At 39.5% G+C, this 22,199-nt stretch overlaps 1 protein-coding gene across 5 annotated transcripts in view; it reads left to right on the top strand.

Moving 5' to 3' along the window:
- The window catches only part of pacs2 (phosphofurin acidic cluster sorting protein 2), a 69,449-nt gene extending 47,505 nt beyond the window's left edge, over positions 1 to 21,944 (top strand). For 2 of the 5 annotated variants that reach the window (XM_035994877.1, XM_035994876.1), the window contains exons 10-26: positions 463 to 553; positions 1,506 to 1,577; positions 1,935 to 2,059; positions 2,826 to 2,958; positions 3,837 to 3,941; positions 4,516 to 4,622; positions 5,658 to 5,812; positions 6,663 to 6,773; positions 7,451 to 7,559; positions 9,276 to 9,308; positions 11,901 to 11,945; positions 14,262 to 14,304; positions 14,446 to 14,488; positions 14,774 to 14,909; positions 15,477 to 15,697; positions 16,451 to 16,564; positions 19,264 to 21,944. In XM_035994877.1, coding sequence (XP_035850770.1) covers positions 463 to 553; positions 1,506 to 1,577; positions 1,935 to 2,059; positions 2,826 to 2,958; positions 3,837 to 3,941; positions 4,516 to 4,622; positions 5,658 to 5,812; positions 6,663 to 6,773; positions 7,451 to 7,559; positions 9,276 to 9,308; positions 11,901 to 11,945; positions 14,262 to 14,304; positions 14,446 to 14,488; positions 14,774 to 14,909; positions 15,477 to 15,697; positions 16,451 to 16,564; positions 19,264 to 19,382 — 1,762 coding nt within the window. In that variant the 3' untranslated portion in view covers positions 19,383 to 21,944. The remainder of the gene's footprint in view (positions 1 to 462; positions 554 to 1,505; positions 1,578 to 1,934; positions 2,060 to 2,825; positions 2,959 to 3,836; positions 3,942 to 4,515; positions 4,623 to 5,657; positions 5,813 to 6,662; positions 6,774 to 7,450; positions 7,560 to 9,275; positions 9,309 to 11,900; positions 11,946 to 14,261; positions 14,305 to 14,445; positions 14,489 to 14,773; positions 14,910 to 15,476; positions 15,698 to 16,450; positions 16,565 to 19,263) is intronic. The other 3 variants (XM_031309853.2, XM_035994878.1, XM_031309855.2) reach the window with 3 other exon arrangements.
- Positions 21,945 to 22,199: the final 255 nt, after the last annotated feature.

The following is a 22,199-nucleotide window of genomic DNA, read 5'->3' on the forward strand; positions in this document are numbered from 1 at the left end:
ATTCCTACCCTGTCACTATACATTATTAAATAATAACATCAGTTTCTGCCTCTTCTTAGGTGGCAGGAGTGAAAATGAGTCAACATTTTCAACATTTGTCGTGCTCTGGTCTCAGAATGATGAAGACATTTGGAGAACAATTAGATACCAAACAGGATGTATAATCTACAGAATGTTTTTTTTTTTTTTTTCCCTGGCAACTATCATTATCACGCAGTTGCGTAATATCGCCGTCCACACCGCCCCGACGGCGCTGAGTGCAAGAAGCATGAAACCCGTTTTTAGGGTTTAGCCGTCACTGACTGTACATCCAACTTAAATTGTTACTGTTCTTAAAATAGCCTAATGTGATGTATACCGAGCCACTGGCCCAGAGGAGACTCCTCATATCTGTCAGTCCCGGTCGATAGTCGTGTTGAGACAAAGTGATTTGTCTCAGCCAGATTGTTTCTTGTGTTTCAGGCCATATTTCGAGGGTCTCTCCCTCTCCAGCTCTCAAACTGAGATCGGCAGCATCCACAGCATCCGGAGCCACAGGGAGCCTCCGAGCCCGGTGAGACAAATGTCACTGCAACCATGTATAAAACACTCCTAAAGAACTTCAGCAGGATTTCCCTCCTGCATATTTTAAACATGCAACTTCAATACATTTTGCTTGTGTTTCTGATCACATGGCCACCTCAGACCCCTCCTTCCTCTACATCAGAGATCTTAAACAGGGGGTCCGGGACCCCTAGGGGGAGCGGCCGACAAATTATTTTTAATTTGTTACGTTTTTTTCAATCATTAAAATGTCTTAACATGAATCCAACATATTATTAGCAAATGTAATTCAGCCTATTAGTGAAAAGAACCCACTGATGATAGGCCTACTGGCCTATAGGTGAGGTAGTCACTAAGGTAGCCACCCACAGATACAGTTCATCCTAATGACTACCTGTGCCACATGTATGTGTAACATTAAAACATGATCTATAAAACAATTATTATTTTAATAGCTTAGTATTCTATGGCCAAAAAATTGGTATGTATAATGGCTTTAGGCCGCCCTACACGTTATTGCAACTTAATTTTATGCAATATATGTAGTAGGGGGTCCCTGATCCGTCTCTCTCAGTTAAGGGGTCCTTGGCTTAAAAAACATTGAATACCCCTGCTCTATATTAACCTAAACAAACTGGGTTAGTAACACCAGAGTGAAACAGCTGGAGGCCGACCAGTGTAACCACTGAACTGCACTGATAGCCGGTGAGCAAATCCACTAGAGCAGAAAGGCGTCAATTATCCTGCTCAATGGCATCTTTTACTGAAGTACAGAGGAGTAAAACTCTGATTTTCCCATCAGTCCGCAGTTTTAAATCCGTTATAACGTGATCGCTGGTTTGTTTGTGAAACTGTAGGGCTTCTATTGAACCAAGAATCCATCTCGAGGCGTTTAATGAAACGGTGCTTCATGTGAAATCAAAGTCCCTGGGTTTGTTATTCTTCTCACCATCTCATTCCAGCTTGACCCAGATAAAACCAAGTGCACTGGGGTCAAGTATCCAGATGACGGCGTGTCTGATAACATCTCCTTTGTGAGTATAAACTCTTCAAGCTGCCTGAGATCAATAGTCGTATTGTTGTAAGTCAATATTTTGAGTTTGATTTGATTTTTTTAGCGGCTTTTAAAAATGCAGGAATGACACGTTTGTTAACTTGGGGTCCAATGTGACTGCATAGTCTCTATAGCTATAGTCCCACTGTTACTTTACATTCAGGAAGAAGAGACACATTTAGTAAATCACAATGGATAGCAACTAAAATCCTCTGGCACAGTCGAGACATTTAAAGTGTGAAAAAGGGTTGCTTTGAAAAGAAAAATTGCATAAACACGTCTGTCAAGCTCTGAACTCATAAACCCTGTTTTTCTCTCTCTTTCTGTGTCCTCTCAGGAGCAGCCAGAGGCGGTGACTCCGACCACAGAGCTGGAGATGGACAACATGGACACGTTTCTAGAGAGACTGCCACCGAGTGGCAAAATGACCAAGACAGAGTCCCTAATCATTTCATCCAACAGGTAGAATTACATCAACAACAATAATCCACTTCTTTAACCCTCAGAGGTCTAAGGGCATATCCTTGATTTCTTTTTCCACATCTTCTTTAATTCTCCTTTTAAGCGTATTTGCATAGAACCTGGTTTTTCATATAAAAATGTTCAGAATAAACTCAGCTTTCTGTAAAGTGTTTGTCCTAGAGCAATGTGTGAAGAGATAATTTGGCCCTAAAGCTGAAAAGTTGATGTTTGCTTTTTGAAATTCCTCAAATGTCCAAAATGTCTTGTGAAAACAAACCTTTACCCACATGCACAACTTGTTTTGGTGCATTCAATTTTGTTTACCAAAGTCTTAGGTTCACAAAAGTAGTGACTATATATGAATAAAATAGTACATAATACATGTATATAATAATACATGTATAATAAATGTCGAAAATGAAATTTTGTACCATTTCTTTTTGAGTAGGAGTGTTGTCTTTTGTCTTCAGAGGGTTAAAGCACTGATACACATCTGCAGCATGGTTTTTAGAGCTGGCAGAAATCTTGACCATAGACATTCACAGAGAAGAGCATGACAGATGTATCAATAGTGTCTTGTAAAAGGGAACAGTAGTGGATCAGTTTTTGGATTTGAATTAATATTAGTGGATGTGTGCCTTTCTGTAATCATCTCCTACAGATCGGAACAGGCTTTATGCTTCGTGTCGTTGACCATTACATCAGTGCCTCTGCTTCTGGCACTCCAGTCCTCCACCTCTCTTGCTCTGCTGTTTTTCGTTTTCAGGCAGGAACCCAAGTTGGCAGGGAGGCGAGGCCGGAGCACGTCGCTGAAGGAGCGCCAGCCAAGCAGGCCGCAGAACGAGAGGGCCAACAGCCTGGACAACGAGCGGTCCCTGGACACACGCTGTCACCTACAGGTAGGAGGGGGAACTGCAGGACAATCCAAAAATATCGTATGGAGTTCTTTCTGTGGAATGGATTTTATCAGTAGTGAAATGTAATAGTTTAGATGATCGCCGAGAAGGATTCGTAAGTGAACAACTGTCTTACTGATTGGTCAATACTATTTGAACACAGTGGTGGAATGTAATTAAGTACATTTACTCAAGTACTGTACTTAACTACACATTTGAGGTACTTGTACTTGAGTCTTTTCTTTCCATGCCCCTTTCTACTTCTACTCCGCTACATCTCAGAGAGAAATATTGTACTTTTTACTCCACTACATTCATCTGACAGCTTTAGTTACTAGTTACTTTACAAATTAGGATTTTTGTACACAAAACACATGTAGTTTATAAAATACCATGTTTTATTATAAATTAAACTACCCAACAATATGACGGCCTACAAGTCCAGCTGAAATGATTAGACCATTAAACACCTAGTTGATTGATAGAACTGTTTGGATTTTTCTGCATTGAGTACTTTTACTTTTAATACTTTAATACTACATTTTCATGATGATACTTACATACTTTTACTTAATTAACATTTTCAATGCCGGACTTTTACTTGTGTCAGAGTATTTCTACAGTGTGGTATTAGTACTTTTACTTAAGTAAAGGATCTGAATACTTCTTCAACCACTGGATTTTATCAACATGAAATACCAGGCATAGCCTCTCTACACACCATGATGTCTTAAGATTGATCTTAAATCCTGGTAAAACAACTGACTTTAAAGTTTTGAATCTGGAAGATTCACTCATTTTATCAAACATGTTGTATGGTCCCTTAATCACAAATATGGGTCCCTATTTTAACCCAAAGGTTTCTTATTTGACCTGCCTAGATCCCAAGAAAGACAGTGTATGACCAGCTGAACCACATCCTGGTGTCTGATACCAACCTCCCTGACAGCATCATCCTCATCAACACGTCAGACTGGCAGGGCCAGGTGAGGAAAAGCTGCACGGCCAGCTTCAAACGGCTATTTTTCTCTCAATATTTGCAATTCATTTTTGCATTTCAAATTCTGTTGGTAGAGCTGTGGATAGATGTTAAAAAGTGTATTCTCAAAGTTTTATTTATTGAGCCAAAGATTATTGTACAGACAATAATATGATTGAATAAGTGCTCATTTTTGTAGGAATGTGAAAGTAAGATTACAATCATGAATCTGTATATAGAACATTAAAGGAACACGCCGACTTATTGGGACTTTATCTTATTCACCATATCCCCCAGAGTTAGATAAGTCCATACATACCCTTCTCATCTCTGCGCGTGTTGTAACTCTGTCTGACGCCCCCACCGTTAGCCTAGCTTAGCACAGATCCTGGAGGTAACCGGCTCCATCTAGCCTACTGCTCCCAATAAGTGACAAAATAACACCAACATTTTCGTGTTGTGATTTGTATAGTCACAGCGTGTACAAAGCCGGTTACCTCCAGGATCTGTGCTAAGCTAGGCTAGCGTTTTTTTTCATTGTAGGTTTTGCTCATATATTTCTCCTTCTCCCCCTTTCTCAGTATCTATCAGATATGCTGCAAAACCACCATCTACCAGTAGTCTGCACCTGCACCACGGCCGACATCCAAGCTGCATTCAACACTATCGTCTCCCGCATCCAGAGATTGTAAGTCGGCCTCTCACTCACTCTCTCTGCTGCCATCATATAGTCTCGCATTGCCAGACCCTCCTCCACAGCGCTGCGGAGGAGGGTCTGGTTAGTCCACACAGCATTCCTGGATGGAAGAAGTACATGCTCTGGTTTATTGGCATTTCTGTAAACCAATCACAATCGTCTTGGGCGGTGCTAAGCTCCGCACAAAGCAACGGCGCCTCTGCAAAATAGCCTCTGGAAGGAACTTGCTTGGTGGAACGTGTACGTTTTAAAGGTTGTTTTAGTCATGCGAGAGAAAACTCAGATTGGACAGATAGTCAAGGTAATGGCTATCCGGCCTAAATGAGTGAAATCCGGCGGAATTTCCGTCGGCAACAGAGCAATCCCGGAAGTGGAACGTCGTGGCCATCATATATTCACACTTGAAAGCACCAGACTGTTCTCATGAACCATTCGTACATACAGCTACAAAAAGTGATGCACTGTAATTCATATTCCACATATTTTTTGCTGTATGGCAGCACAATGACTACCGCTGTATAAAAACGCTTGTGTGGGAGCGGAGTTTGCTTCCCGGTGAAAACAAAATACTCACCCAGGAAACACGTTTGTTCCTCGGGAGTATTTTAATCCAAACCATAATTTTTTTTCCCTAATCTTAACTAGTTGCTTTGGTTCATAAACTTAACTGTCGTCGCCGCATGACGCTGACTTTTTGTCGGCTAAACTCAACTACCATTTGCTGCTGATACGACCGACAGTTCACGGCGCTCTGTAGCCGGCTACCAATAACCTATTAGCGGCTAAACTCAACTACCAACTGCCGCTGATACGAGCAGAAGCTCCCGGAACTCTGTAGCCGGTGTCACGTGACAAGCCGGCAGTTGCCAAATTAATAGGATATCATACGGATTGGTGTGCATACATTTTCGTACTATATCGTACGAACCTGTTCATGAGAATGCGTTTGAAAACACTTAGCTATACACTAAAATTGATGACATTGATTGTAAAAACTGTAATATGTCTATTTACTTTCTTTCCTAGTTGCAACTGTAACTCCCAGACGCCCATTCCCATAAAGATCGCAGTGGCCGGAGCACAGCACTACCTCAGTGCTGTTCTGAGGCTTTTTGTGGACCACCTTTCCCATAAGACCCCTGACTGGCTCGGCTACATGAGGTTCCTCATCATCCCTCTAGGTTAGGAGCAGCCTTACTTTAATGTTGCTTTTATGTTTTTTTTTCGTTTTTACTTGCAATATATAAAGGTGCTATTATTGTTCAAACATTAATGTACAACTTGTTTTTGTCAGATTAATATCTTGTAAAATTGACTGAAAATATGGTATAAGATAATGGTGGAGACTTCTAGTAGCTTTTCAAGCTTAATTTCCTACAAAATGTGCTGCCTTTGGCTCTATTATGACACAAGCATGTTGGAAAATATTTTACAATCTGTCTTTCACTCCTTTCACCATCTGTTATGACCAGAAGCTCTAAAAACTGTAGATCAGTTTGCACTGGATGAATATTGCTGTCCTTCCAATTGGTGCTGTAAAGCAAACCAACCCATTTTCCTGAGACTGCCGGTCCTCTCAGTATTGGTCTTATTTGTTTTCAACAGTTATAATGGCCAGGCCTAAACTAAATCTGCAGATTTTTTAAACAGTTTTCAGAAGGGAATTTCGCGAACTGTGTTTCTGCTTGAGGTGGAGAGCAAAATCAGCCGGAAATCCTGTGGAAGATTATTTTTTGGCCATTTTAGGCCTTTATTATATAGGACAGCTGAAGATGTGAAAGGGGAGAGAGAGAGAGAGAGAGAGAGAGAGGGGGAATGACATGCAGCAAAGGGCCGCTGGTTGGAGTCAAACCTGCGGCCGCTGCAACAAGGTTGTACATGGGGCGCACGCTCTACCAGGTGAGCTAACCAGGTGCCCATCCTGTGGAATTCTACATCTGCAGATTCCAGGTGGCCCTGACAATGACCTAACGCTGCACCTTTAAAGCTGTTTGCTGTGTAATTTTGACTGTTTTTCTTTGATTGGTTTAGGTGCACATCCAGTCTCCAAATATCTCGGCACTATTGACTATCGATACAACAGTTTGTTCCAAGATGCTGCTTGGAGGGACCTGTTTCACAAGCCAGAGGCTCCTGTTATAGGTGGGCTCTTAAAGTCTTACTGACTTTTACATTATTAAACATTTTATAAAGTTTACAGCAGTCTTAAGAAATCATCTACAACCAGGAAAACAGGAAATTGAAAAATGAATATGAACACCTTAAAGCTATAGTACGTAGTTTCTGTCGCCCCCACGAGGAATTCTAAGTAACACTGTCGTCAACACTGTCAACAACACTGTCGACGCATCCACATGATACAAGCCTTCCGTGATCACACCTTCACCCCTCCTCCATGCAGCTGCTAGTGGCGTTTATCCCGTCAAATCAAGGACACGGAGGATTAAAAAAAACATGACAGACTCTTCAGAAGAGATAATTATCTTGTGATTTTTATGTCCTCTTTGTCTCCAAAGCTGAACGCTGCTGTTGTCCTTTGTAAGCGGTGACGTAAAAGGCATCACTCGAGCTGCTGCGTGCGAATGTTGCCGGACTACGCCATTTTGTAAACATAGCCATACTGAGAAATCCAGAGAGAGTTTTGTGGGGCTGATAGGCTTAATTAGCTTTGTATCAACTCATTTGCCAATGGCTTGAACATAACAGACATTCATTTATATAAAACAGTTGTGCAGTATAGCTTTAAATAATGTTTGTGACTATGTAGTCAGGTATACAGTCAGTAGTAGAGAATGAATGAATCCCTGTGTGCTGTGCAGCCCAGGAGAACCCAGATGTGGTGTCGAGGGTGACCCAGTACATGGTGGGAGCTAATGGAGCCCACCAGCTCCCCATCGCAGAGGCCATGCTCACCTACAAACAGAGGAGGTATGTGTTCATACTTAATTTCACCCTCATTTAGCAACAGATCTGAGAAAGTGTCACACTGAGCTGTACAGAAGTGGAATTTTATTAAATGTGTTTTTGTGAGCTACCCTGAAAAAGTTTGAATTTAGTAAAGTCTGGGGGTTATGTCTAATAAATGCTTCTAATGCAGAGCTTTACTAGTTTTTCACAAGGGGGTTGAACTATTCTGTAAGCTCTATGAATAATCCATTTGATACATCAGCTGGCTTTTTCAAATACATTTCAAATTTAGGCAAAATTACAAGCGGACATAATATATATACATCGTTGCATATTTGCTTGCAATCAAAATGAATTAATCCGCAGGATTTTCACACTAACAAAAATAAATTGTGATGCAATTTTATAATTACACAGGATAGATCGTCTGCCCTCAATTTGTTTTACTGGAAGAAGGAATTGTGAAACAAATAAATATCAAAGTATCACCAGTGGAGATTAACATTAAAGCAAAAGTTTGACATTTTGGGAAAACTTGTTAGTTTAGGACTAAAGACAGGAAACAGGAAAACAGCCTGCTTGGCTTTGTCCCAAGGTAAGCAAAGACCCCGGGGTCTCAGCCAAAAAATATTCTGGCAACCCTGCGTAAAAAAGGCAATTTTGTTTTTTTACACTTTTACACATTTTTGTACGGATAAGACAATCAAAATATAACACGTAAATGAGCTTACGTGCTGTTGCAACAAATGGGACCATCCGTGGAGCACGTGAATGCTAGACTGGGTAAACCCAGCCCAATCTGCCGGGGATTTGATTTCGCCCTGCAGCTCAGGCTGGAAACCTGTACGTTTATCTATCCTGCTTCCGTTACAATTTTGCGGGAACCAATCACAAACTGGCTTATCCACCTGGCGCTGTTCTCTTAATACATCCACGCCTGGCGCGCTATTGGTGGGTTTAACACGATGACGATAGAGAAGCGACCAAGCAGCTTTTTGTTTACATTCAACAAGCCGGCCACCGAAGCGCAGCAACCCGTTGATGCCGCTGTCGCTGCTACTTCACCCGGATCGTTGGTCTGATTGGTTGGAGGACTATGCAGTTGCGTACAGAGTCATTTGAACTATGCCCGTTGATCACGCCTCTTGTGCAGTGGAAAATACAGAGCAGACTCCCCAGACTAATGTTCAATCTTAAAAGATTGAGCTTGGTCTGGTGATAGCCAGACTATGTGAATGCAGCATTAGCCACACATTAGCTTGAGACAGCTATCTTAGTGTAATGGCTAGCTTGGTTAACACTAAACTATCAACAAATCAAAAACAGAAAGGGCAACCACAGGAGCAATTGGGGGGGTAGATACATGATGTTTTTCAAAATTTGCTTAGTCGCAGATCTGAAAATATGGCGGATGTAACAATATCCGGTAACAGCTATGGCATTGTGCCAGAAGCAGTTGCTATCAGGAACCAAATGTTCAACTGAAACCAGCTGCTGGTGGCACAATAGTTCATAAAAACGTATACGTTAGTTACATAGTGGTTCTGTTCTCCATTTGAACGTTTTCAACCCCCTTGTGAAAACCAAAATGGAGGTAAAAGTTTCACTGATGTGGTGTGTGTTTGTGTGGGAGCGGCGGTGTCCGTCTTTTAAACATCACTGTCTTTCCATCACCGTGTGTGTGTGAATAACATGTTTTTATCTTTTTGTTGTATTTTTTTCTTTTTTTCTTTGAAGGAAAAAGAGCTTTCATTTTGATTTTGCAGTAAGGTATTGTGGTCGATTGAGTTTTTTTCTCATGTAGCCTGGTGATTCATGTGCTTACTGTGTGTTGGAGCCATTTCCCCTCGAACCTTCTCAGCCTTTTCCTGGAGCTTGCCACTTTAACAGCTGCCTTTTTTTTTTTCTTCTATTAACAGCTTGAGCCATAAACTCCTCAGATAAGATCTGCTATCCAGGCCACCGCTCACAGTTGTAAAGAACACAAGCACACAGACACACTAGGAGATTCCTTGAACTAATTAAAGCTGCGTTAGGTCAAGTCTTTATTTAGAAGGAAACTTTTTTTATCAGCCTAGACACAAGAGAAGCAATAAAGAAGAGTGTCTTTATCCATACCAAGACACTCTAGCTTTGTCTTTTTTGTCCAAGTCAAATTGTGTTTAATTGGACCTAATAATAATATGTTGTACACATGTATAAATATAGAAAATGTCAGGAAGAGGTCTGGTTTCGTCAAGCAGCCACTTCTAAAACTCACTCATTAAAAGTAGTTTGTAGTTTTATGTGGAGTTATGTGTTTGACTATTTCCCTGCCACCTGTCAGGAAATAGGCCTGCACATAGTTCCCTGTTACACTTCCGTTTTTGGATTTAACAAATGTGTTAATAAGTGAGTTTTAGAGATTCTGGTAGGCATATTTTTTTCCTTTTGAACAGAGCCAGGCCAGCTGTTTGCCCCCGTTTGCAGACTTCATGCTAAGCTAGGATAATCAGCTCTTGGCTGTAGCTTTATATTTACCGTACAGACATGAGAGTATATCAATCGTCTCATCTAACTCTCGGGAAGAAAGCAAATAAGCTTATTTCCCAAAATGTTGAACTAACTCTTCCTTTTAAGTGCTTCATGCAATAGTTTGGTGCACATTTTCTAAATGTATGTGTCACTCTGTGTGCTCTTGTTGTGAAGATTATTATTCCTGGCTTAATGAAAGAATTTCCTCAACAAAGAAAGAGAATTCGGACTTCTCAGTTTCTCCTCCAAAACAATCCCCATTGATAAGATATCAGAGGACTGACTGAAGGGTCAAATGTGCTGATAAAGTGGCAAGAGACCAAATTCAATCAGCTCTGTGTTCCCTCCTCTGGAGCTTTGTCTTCTGTTTCTTCGTCCCTGCTGTTTCCTCTCCATGATCTCCATATGCTTCTGGCCATCCATGTCTGTCTGCTATTTGTCCAGTTAGAAGTAGAAAACCTGCACACGTCAAACTATCATTAACACTTTTTTTTGTAAATGAATCACAAACCTCAACCCTTTAAGTTGCATGTTTGGTTTAATGTAGTCAAATGAGCGACTTTGGTGTCCTCATTGCTAAAGGGCCTGTCTTAAGATTATGTTAATATCTTTAAATATATTTCATGTTTTAATGCTGTAGTCTATAAGTATATTTTATGGTCACTGTAGCTGAGCTGAGTCTGTTTTTAGCAAGTGGAACTAACATTTGGTTTTCACATAAAATATTAAGTTAAAAAAGCTTTTTGTTTCAAAAAGAGAGACATTTCAAATTTCTTTTTGTTTAAATCGAGCTTTCCTATTCCCCCTATAATTAGTACCAAATTACATAGTTCTTTCAAGGAAATTTTTTGGAAATATTCAGAAAATGATGGAACTGTGAAATACAGTAAAGTGTTGCAATTTTTTGACTTGGATAAGGTTTATACGAAATACTAACTGTGCAAAAATAAAGTGTTTAGAGACAGCAAAAACAACATGGCATGGAGACATTTATAATATGGAAACTCATTTCCATAATGCTACATTCTACAAAATGTAATGTTAAATAATTATTAGCGGGCTGTGACAAAGGTTGCGCTGGTAGCTACAACAATAATAATATTAATAACTTTATTTATAAAGCATCAAAGGCAAGGTTACAAAGTACAGTACCTTACACTAAAAGAAGGAATACAAAGTAATAAAATCCAAAACGTGAAAGATAAAATTATATAAAGTATGATTAAAAGCAACTATTTTTCAGTTTAAATCAGTAAAATAAAAATGAGTTTTAGGAAGAGATTTCAAAAAAAGATACTGACTTTGTCAGCAGGGAATTTCACAGCTGTGGGGCCCGGTCACCCTTATAATAAGGGCCCTTTTGTTATACATTAATGAACAAGATAATGGTAACAATATCATATATTCTGTAATGTATAGTTCAAACATTAGAAAAAAACTAATACGACTGACTGTGTTCCAACCTAGAAACTAGTTTTGACAGAGTTGCAGAACTAGATTAGACCTTTATCTGAAAAGTGCATGTGTTATGTCCATATTTGTACGTCCAGCTACATGGATTGACATGCATGTGCATCTTTTAACCGATACATCCCACATTTAAGCTAATATCTGGATCAGACAGAAGTCATGTGATCTGTCATAATCCATCCGTGCAAGGCCAGATGAACATGACTCACTCACATACCAGGCAGACATCTGGCTTTCTCTCTCTGGCTGCTCTGAAAGTGATTACAGCTGAGACTTATGACTTGACTTGTGTTGGGAAAAGAAAACATGGCCTTGATGTGTAAACTGTGACCTATTGTGGACTGACTTCTCTTCCCCCCCCCCCCCCCTTCTCTGTAGTCTATCTGTTTCTTCCCTGGGGGGGCGATGGCAGGTTTCTTCAAGGCAAGAGCAACAACCTCTCACATCATCAAACGCCTTTGCATTTAGAAAAGCATAGAAGTAGAACCATTTAGGCTACTTTTCTGACAATTGCCAGGAAAATAGTTCATGGAAGGCTTGTAAGTGTAGTCATACACTACCGTCCACAGGTAGGGCATGGAACTGGAGAAGTTGTGGATTTAGGTTGGTGCTCTTCCTTCTCATCCACTTCTTTATGACTCGGTAATTCATTTCAGTGATTCCCAACCAGGGGGTACTTCTGCAGTTGCCAGGGGTAGGGCTGTGCAATTAATTGGATTTTAATCGTGATTGCGATTTTGGCTCTTAAAGATCACAAACACAATGTAATGGAGAAAAAACATTATTTTGCCCGTTACGTTTTGCAAGTAAACTCTTGTTTTGTCTTGTGTTCTGAATGAAAGCTGAATTTTACAGTTCAAGGTGTTTTCACTGTTGATTTGTTTACCTGTTTTACTGTTTTTTTTTAAGTTCAATAATTTCAACATCTTTACAAAAGTTGATGAGTAATTGTATTAAATAATCGTGATTTCAATATTGACCAAAATAATCGCAATTATGATTTTTTTTCCATAATCAAGCGGCCCTAGCCAGGCGGTACGTAGTAAGATTGTAGAGTAGCTCAACTAATAAAAACAAAAAATAGCAATTAGGATTTGATCTAGGGCTGGGCGATATGGAGAAAATCAAAAATCCCGATATTTTTGACCAAATACCTCGATATTGTGGCAATATTGTAGGGTTGACAATTTGTGCTTTCACAAAATACTTACACAATGAGATTTTTGATAAATAATCATCAGTTATGTTGCTATAATAACTATGTGGGTAAAGGCAAATAATAGAACAGTTACAACAGTCTGGTACGTTCAGAAAATGACATCACTTTACTGAAATGCAGCCTTGTGTCATATCAGGATATTACGATATCCAAAATTTAAGACGATCTCTAGCCTCATATATCGATATCATATCGATATATTGCCCAGCCCTAATTTGATCAAAAGAATATATCCACATATTAACATGAAGGAACACCTGAACACTATGGGCCCTATCTTGTACCCGGCAACCCTTTTGAAACATGCGCCCGGTGCACGGACCCTTTTTTCCACCGTCAAACTAGCAAAAGTGGATTTGGACACGCCCTAAACGCACCTGCGCCATGCGCTTCACGCTGTGAGCTTAGATCGTTAAAATAGGGCCCCTAATGTTGCAGTTACTGTATGTGAGAGTGCGTGAAAACTAGTTGGAAACGAGCACAGAAGTTTAGCTAAAAGTCAAGGCTAAATAGTCAAAATAACTACCTAAAAGTAATGACTAAATGGTCAAAATAACTACCTAAAAGTAATGACTAAATGGTCAAAATAACTACCTAAAAGTAATGACTAAATGGTCAAAATAACTACCTAAAAGTAATGACTAAATGGCAGAAACAGTTAAAATAGCTAAAAGTTAAAATAACGGTTGAAACAAAAAGTAATGGTTTAATGTAACGCAAATGGAAATACTGTATGGTTGAAACATTCAGCTTCACTCCAAGTAGTAGTAGCCTAGAAGGCTTGTAGTACTAGGATTACTGACCAAACCAACCTTAGTATTGACAGTTCAATTGTATGAAATGATTAACAATACACACTTTTATATAATGAATAGTATTAAACATTTGGAACATACATTGTGAATTGGGGTACAGGTGTTCATCCGACAGGGCTGTGGGGGAACCTCAGACCAAAACAAGTTGGGAACCACTGGTTTAGTTGATCCCCTGATGGACTTGCTTTCCCCTTGAATGCTCTTCTGCCTTTGGTTTGGTAGATCCGGTCTGTGTCTGCAATAACTGGATGGCTTTGTTGCAGGCCTCGAATCAGCCGGTAGCCTGCATGTTTTGCTCTCTGCTTCTCCAGATACAATAAGGGCGCCTGCAGTTGGAGACTGAATGTGTTTTAGTGGCGGTTTAAATCCCAGCACTGTGCAGCATGCTCTGTTAATTCTGTTTGGATTGTGATAGCGCTGCATACTTTCTATTCAACGGAAGACTACAGTATTTCCACATGTCAAACATTGGAAATCTGCATCATCAAAAGTTACTAATTACGACATCTCAATGCTACTAACTGTAGATTTCTTTAAATAATCTTTTATGATCTTTGACTTGCCAAGCATTTGGAAATGCTTGTAGGAGACAGTCCCTTTTGATTCAATTAGATTTTTCATCTTTCCTTTTTTTTCACGACACTGATTATTTTCTTGCCTCCTTTTCACCTGAACTCTCTTTTGGCCTCTGCTGCCTCTCCACAGCCCTGATGAGGACTCATGTCAGAAATTCATCCCTTTCATCGGGGTGAGTAACCTCTCTATTTCCCGATTTGCCCTAAATATTCACTGTGTGTTGATTTGGTCTTAATCCAACGGATGTTTTAGCCCATATTTGACACTGACATAACAAATAATAATGCTTTCTCCTGTGTTTTGAATTCTGCAGATCGTGAAAGTTGGCCTCGTGGAGCAAACATCTGCAGCGTCAGGCAAGCAATAAGTTTGTAGAGGGATGTTTAACATTGAAAAGATAGATGTAAAAAAGTATTAAGAATTCTTACACAATTTGCACACTAACCTACACCAGAGCTCCCAACCAATGGAGCTAATTTCTCCACTGCAGTGTATATATATATATATATATATATATATATATATATATATATATATATATATATATATATATATATATATATATATATATATATATATATATTTTTTTTTTTTTTTTTTTTTTTTTTTACACATAATTGATTGAGTGTTTGCTCCCTCAGGAGACTCTGATGATGCAGCACCTCTGGGCTCCTCGCTGCTCTCCTCCACTCCTCCACAAGTATCACCCGCACTCAAAGAGGCGACGCCCACCCCTCCCTCCTCTCCCTCTGTCACCACCAGCTTCTGTGCTTACAGGTAAAACAGGATGCCTGGTGAAGAGCTATTTCAGCAAAGTGGAGCAAAAAATTTGACCTTTGTGTAAAAATTATATAGTTTTCTTTCTGAAATACATGTTTAAGCAGGCGTATTTTCTTCAAATGAGGAAAATGAATATATATATATATAGCAGATTAGCTAACATATTAAAACATGTTTTCCATTTTATTTGGGATAATTCAACATGTTGAGAAATGCATGTATTGGCTTTCTTGCAGAGAGTTAGATGTTACAGTAAGGTTGATACCACCCTAATGTCTGTACTGTAAATATGAAGCTACAACCATCAGCTGGTTAGCTTAGCTAAGCATAAAGACTGGAAACAGGGGGAAACGGCTAGCCTGGCTCTGTCAATAGCTAAACAAAGGTTGTCAAAAAAGCAAATATTTCCCAAAATGTTGAAATATTTCTTAATATAAATAAATGTATTTGTCACATGAAATTATAGATAGATATATAGATAGATATTTTCAGATTCAGCGTTAACTCTTCTGTGTGAGTTACTCAATGAAAGGTATTCCGCTGACATCCAGCTGTTGTCTGTAGTTCTGCAGGTCAGGCAGAACTGATGGGGCTCCAGGTGGACTACTGGGTGGCTCCAACAGAAAGGAAGAAAGACATGGAGAAGCGGGACTCCTCCTCCAAAAACACTCTGAAGTGCAATTTCCGCTCGCTGCAGGTCAGCCGGCTGCCAGTGGGGGGTGCAGAGGCGAGCCCCCAGCCCACCATGTCCATGACTGTGGTGACCAAGGAGAAGAATAAGAAGGGTAAGCTGCGCACACACCTGTGTTGTCCAGGTGGACTGATGCATGCATGTTTCTTTGGATGTATTATTTTCTGTTCACAGTGACCTTAAAGGAATAGTTCACCTCAGAATGACTTCAATGACAGTAACATTTAAAAGCCACACTTTTTGGAGATCAGGGAGAAAAGTGTGGAAGAATTAGGCTTTAGTATAGGTTGTAGTTTAGTATAGTTGTAGTCAAGACCACCTAAACCGAGACCAAGTCATCACCAAGACCAGAGTGTATCGAGACCGAGACCAAGACCAAGGCCAGACCAGTGAGAGTCCCACGCTGTATGCCACGGTAAAATGTGGTAAATGCTAACCATAGGCACTCCTCAAATTGATCTGAAAGATCCACATTCCCATAAAATGCACCCACAGAAAAAAAATGAAGAATCGTTTTCATTCACCTCAGTGTATTATGAGAATGCCTCGATAAAAGGCAGTTGTGGTCTTGACCGGTCTTGAAATAAAAAAAAAAAATAAAAAAAGTAAAAAAGTGGTTGATGATGAGACGAGACCTTCAAAAAGTGGTCTTGAGACTGGTGTACTACAACACTGGTATAGGATATCCACAGGACTGGATGTGATTTGAATCATATCTTCAACAATCCGACCTCAAACGTTGCACCAAACGGCCAACTGTCACTCAAAATGTAATCCTCAGAGACCAGAAAGATTCTGAACCCCTCATTTACTCCCAGTGTGCATCTCTGTTGTTCCCTTCTGCCAGTCATGTTCCTGCCAAAAAAGAGCAAAGACAAGGAGGTGGAGTCAAAGAGTCAAGTGATCGAGGGCATCAGCCGGCTCATCTGCACTGCCAAGCACCAGCAGACCATGCTGAGAGGTACTTTGTCTTTACCACACATGCCCCCCCCCCCAAAAAAAAAAAAACAGCATAGATGTTTTTTCGGTTCCGTTTTGTCTGCACCTTCCCTAATTATTCCCCAAGATGTAATAGTTGATTCTCACTCAGTAAAACTGAGGAAATCTCACTACTGGTCAGACTCTGACCAAAAAATAATAATAAATTAAAGTTAAAAAAAAAACAACTATATACATAAATAGAATGGCACTTGGAGAGCGCAGACCTCTGCCTGTATGGAGGGAATATTTATTCATAATTCAAATTGAAAGTCCAAAGAGAAAACGAAGCAAGATCAAATTAAAAATAGTATTATTTTACTACACTACTAGGAAAAATCATGCCGTAATTAAATGTGAAATGTATAAGCTTAAATGGAAATACTTATATTAAAATCTCAAACAGAAAAAAAGAAATAATTTTATTTTAGCCTTTCCCCTTTATAATTTTCAATTTGACATTTTATCTTTTGAATTTTACGTTTTACATTTGACATTGACATTTTAAGATTCACCTTTTAGATTTCGATTTAACATTAAGCTTTTCATTTAGAAGTGACAGGTGTCAATTTAAATGAGGAGGCGTGGCCCAACGGCTGGTGGGAGGGTCTGAAACCACTTCCAGCTGACAGCGGCTGCTGTGAGTATTACTGGCCGCCGGTAAGCAAGCGATCCCGGCCACCGCCAGCTGGCTGTCACCTAAGACTGGAGCTTCCAAGTCCGACAACATATCGGAGCAAATGTGCAATTGGCCATCAATTTTTGTAAAACTGCAGTGCCCATATTCAAACTGTACACAGTTAATTTCTCGCATAAAACAGTCTCAGAAATGAATTTAGTTGTGAAATAGCAGACGAAAAAAACAATCAATTCTAGAATCTAGATCGGGAGTTTGCCGTAGTAGCAGCAGGCAACAACTGGAAACCTTTTACAATTTCCGTCTGCTATTTCACCACTCAATTCCCCACAACTTTATCTAACTATAAGCGCGGTTCAATCATGCGAGGCTCAGCTGCAGCTCATCTAGAGATTTGCCCCAGCCCCGGGCAAGGTAAGGAGACAGGCGCTGTAGCGGCTTCTCCAGTAGGCTGAACCGGCTTCCTCCCTCCCTTCCCTTGCCTGAGGCCACATCGCTACCTGGATGTGTGATGGCTAGACGAAAAAAAGGGGAATCTCTATGAGCCGCAGCCGAGCCGGGAGATTCTAGAATTGATTGTTTTTTTCGTCTGCTATTTCACAACTAAGTTCATTTCTGAGACTGTTTTATGCGAGAAATTAACTGTGTACAGTTTGAATATGGGCAGTTTTACAAAAATTGATGGCCAATTGCACATTTGCTCCGATATGTTCTCGGACTTGGAAGCTCCAGTCTTAGGTCACAGCCAGCGGGCGGTGGCCGGGATCGCTTGCTTACCGGCGGCCAGTAATACTCACAGCAGCCGCTGTCAGCTGGAAGTGGTTTCAGACCCTCCCACCAGCCGTTGGGCCACGCCTCCTCATTTAAATTGACACCTGTCACTTTTAAATGAAAAGCTTAATGTTAAATCGAAATCTAAAAGGTGAATCTTAAAATGTCAATGTCAAATGTAAAACATAAAATTCAAAAGATAAAATGTCAAATTGAAAATTATAAAGGGGAAAGGCTAAAATAAAATTATTTCTTTTTTTCTGTTTGAGATTTTAATATAAGTATTTCCATTTAAGCTTTTACATTTCACATTTAATTACGGCATGATTTTTCCTAGTAGTGTAGTAAAATAATACTATTTTTAATTTGATCTTGCTTCGTTTTCTCTTTGGACTTTCAATTTGAATTATGAATAAATATTCCCTCCATATGCCTAGACCAATGGTGCATTCACATGCCGGATGGTCCCATTTCCGGGGTTGGGAAGTCTTGTTCTTCCGACTTCGGTGTGTTCATGAGCTTTAAGTCGTATTGTGAAAACAACATTGATGCTACAAAGAAGATATGTTGCTCAAAGCGCTAATGTGCTGTTTCCAGTATTTGTGTGACAATGAAGAACAAAGGAAACGGATCAGGTGAGCCATGAAATATGATCGGGAACTAATTCCTTTAGATTATTCCGACACCACATGAATGCAGCACAGATGCCCTATATTGCAATGTTAATGAAAGTGAAAAATAATTTTGTGTATCCGCCCGGTGATTGGGATCCGCTTCAAAATGAAATGGGTTCTTCCTTGGCCCATGCTCTGCGCTTCCACCAAGTTTCAGGAAAATCAAGCAGTATTTTTAATTTTTTTTTGCAATCCTGCTGACAGATAAACAAACCAACAAACGGACATAACTGATTCAACGTTTAAGTCGTGTAGAAGAAAAACATTCTGTGGTTTCACCTTCTTAAATGTGATGTTTTCTTTGTTTTATAGATTAAATATCTTTTTTTTGGTTTTGGACTGCAATAATAACTTCAGGCTCTGGGAAAATGTGATGAACATTTTCTTTTACTACATTCCGATAATTTAGAGACTAATCACCTAATTAAAAAAAAGAATCAACACATTAATTATGCGGCTCAATTGAAAACCCATTTAGAATGTGTGTTTAATATGCAGTTGGGATTGGGTTGTGTAGTTGGGTTGTTCAGGATAACATGAACTCCAGTAATGAATGTGTTACTATATAGTAATGTTTGTTTTGCGTCTCTTCCTCTGCAGTACTGATTGACGGCGTCGAGTGGAACGACGTCAAGTTTTTCCAGCTGGCGGCACAGTGGTCCTCACACGTCAAACACTTCCCCATCGGGATCTTTGGACACACAAAAGGCCCTTACTAGCAGCACCTAAGAGACTGAAACACTGAGGAAAGCCCCCCCCACCCTCGCCCTATCTTCCCTTTCCCCTGTGCCAACAGCTTTTAACCCCCTCCTCCCTACTTCCCCTTTGCACACTTCTTATATTCTGCTTTCTTAATTTAAGCTCCTGCTTTCACCTGTTGCATTTGTCCGATTATTTAATCTTTTGCGTGTTTTTTTTAAATTTTATATTTATGTAAAAACGTCTTGAGGCAAGGCTGCCAAGGGAATATTTCTTTACTCAGCTTTTTAAAAAGATAAAAAATCCTGCTGATGTTTTATAGACTTTTGAGGAAAAAACTAAAATAATAATTAGACATTACTTCTAATCTTTAACATATTGTACGAGTGCCCTGGTTTCACCCTCTTCCATCATATTTTAATTGAAATCGGTGAGGCTGGTTTTAATCATTTGGCCGCCACATTTAATCAAGAATATATATATATATATATATATATAAAAAAAAAAACTGCTGCCTTGTAATGAAGTGGAGGAGGCTCATCTTATTTTTTAACCGTGATGAAGAAATTTGGGATTCTCAACTTCAGAGACTGTTGTCGATTGATCGTCTCATCCCTGAAAAAGAAAAAAGTTAATGCCCCCTGAGCTTTGTCTCTCTGCTCTCAATAAAGAAGTCTTATGTGCAATAGACTGAATACTGTGTGAATGCGATTCTGAAGAATAACCTGGCACTGATGGAAGATTACACTGCAGTTACCTTCTCTTCTTTACTTTCACCTTCTGGTAAATTGGCTTGAGGTCTAACTCCAAAGTGAGACATATGAGAAAATAGTCAAATAGAGTCAAGAAAATTATTAATAGCACAAAATGAACTGCTTTTTAGATGGTAGTATGGACTGGAAGGAACACATTGACATTTTGGGAAATTTGCTTTCTTTCTGAGCGTTAGATGTGAGGATCAATACCACCCTAATTTCTGTACAGTAGTATGTGGCTAGAGCTGGCAGCTGGTTAGCCTAGCTTAGCATAAAGACTGGAAGCAGAGGGAAACAGGTAGCCTGGCTCCGTCCAAAGGTAATAAAATATGCTTACAAGCACCTCTAAAGCTCGTCAATTATGTAATTTGTGAATACAAAATACAAAAACAACGTTGTGGTTTTACAGGGGGGATTTACAGGAAATATTCTGGCACATAACCCCCAGAAAACCCCCATTTACCCTATTTCCAGTCTTTATACGAAACTAAGCTAAGCTAACCGACTGCTGACAAACAGCTAGCCTGGCTCTGATCAAAAGTAACAAAATCCACCTACCAGCATCTGTGAAGCTCACTAAATAAACACATTATATCTCCTTTGTTTAATCCATACAAAAGCCAGAGTGTTAAACTGACAAGTTGTGGTTTTACACTGAGCCAGGCAAGCTGTTTTCCTGTTTCCAGTCTTTGTGCTAAGCTAAACTAAGGTAAGCTAATCAGCTGCTGGTTCATGAGAGATCTTGTCATCTAACTGTCATTAAGAAAGCCTTTAAGCTCGTTTTTACAAAATGAACATTTGAAAAGAGTGGTTCCTCTGTAAAAAGCAACTAGCTTGTAGATTTTTTTCCCTACAATGTTTATTTTAGAAAGAACTCTTTGTCCTCAAGCCCCACACTCCTCAGAAACACTCCATATCTTTTGCTAAAAGCAAATGTTACTTTTGCCAAAGGAACACTCATCAACTGCAGCTCACTTATTACCTGTGTGGTATTATAGATGACTTCATAATGTAGAGGTGAATGTATTGACGGTACCTTAATGTAAAGCACTTTTAAATGTTTGTCCATTATAGCTTAGTGTGTGAAGCCTACCGGAGGAACATGCAGGTACTGTGGTTCACAGATGCACATAGACAGACACTGTGTCTGCCATTATATCTGAGCTCAACAACAGCACAAGCACTGGGGACACGGCATAGTGTATATGCAAAACGACCCAGGCGTCTGTATCTTCTCAGTGCTGTGTAATATCACTTTATGCTCTGTGTGAGGCCCTCCTTTTGGACTATTTAGACTTTAGTTTGATATTCTGTAAGGTTAGCTTACAATATGTATGTGATTTGATGTTAACATTTCAAAAATGTTCTGTCAGTAGATTTTGCTCAATCTTTTGTTGACTGTTCAGTGTAAAACAAAAGTATTTTGCTTGTTAGATTTGTTTCAGTAGCAGTTTCATCATAACCTTTGCCAATTTCTTGATAAGTGCCTAAATTGCTTAATTTTGACAAATCAACATAAATAATGTGTCCCTTGCTAACATGGTGCTGATTCTGGTCGTACAACAACTAAAATATCTCAGTATAATGTTCACTGGAGGGAGGGAAAATCACAGTTGGCTCTCAAGCACGGGTTTGAATCAATTAAAAGAAGACTGCAGCCCATTTATGTTGAGCAGACATTTGTTTCTCTCTATAGAAAATGTTTTAGATGTTTTGGTTTTTAATGTTGTCTCAGAGAAAGGCTTGTTGAAACTGAAAGTTCCCTTAAGACTACCACTGTAATCCCAAAATTTGGAGTAATAAAACTACTATACACACTAAAATGTACTTTTCTTTCCACGTGTGAGTTGTTAAGTTAAGCTCTGTTTCTTGCATGTGAATATAAAGGCAGATATATGATCTTGAGTTCTGTCAAGGCAACATAAGCATGTGTAAGCATGAAAAACCAATAAAAAGTAATGTTTTAATAAAAACAATACTTTTCCTGAGGTTAGAAGAGAAAACGTATCAGTCATATCTCATGATCTTCATCAACAGAGCCGCTACTATAATTAAGGTCATAAATACACTTTGAACCTCCGC

This window comes from Sander lucioperca, chromosome 18 (genome assembly GCF_008315115.2).
Source record: "Sander lucioperca isolate FBNREF2018 chromosome 18, SLUC_FBN_1.2, whole genome shotgun sequence".
Taxonomy (NCBI): domain Eukaryota; kingdom Metazoa; phylum Chordata; class Actinopteri; order Perciformes; family Percidae; genus Sander; species Sander lucioperca.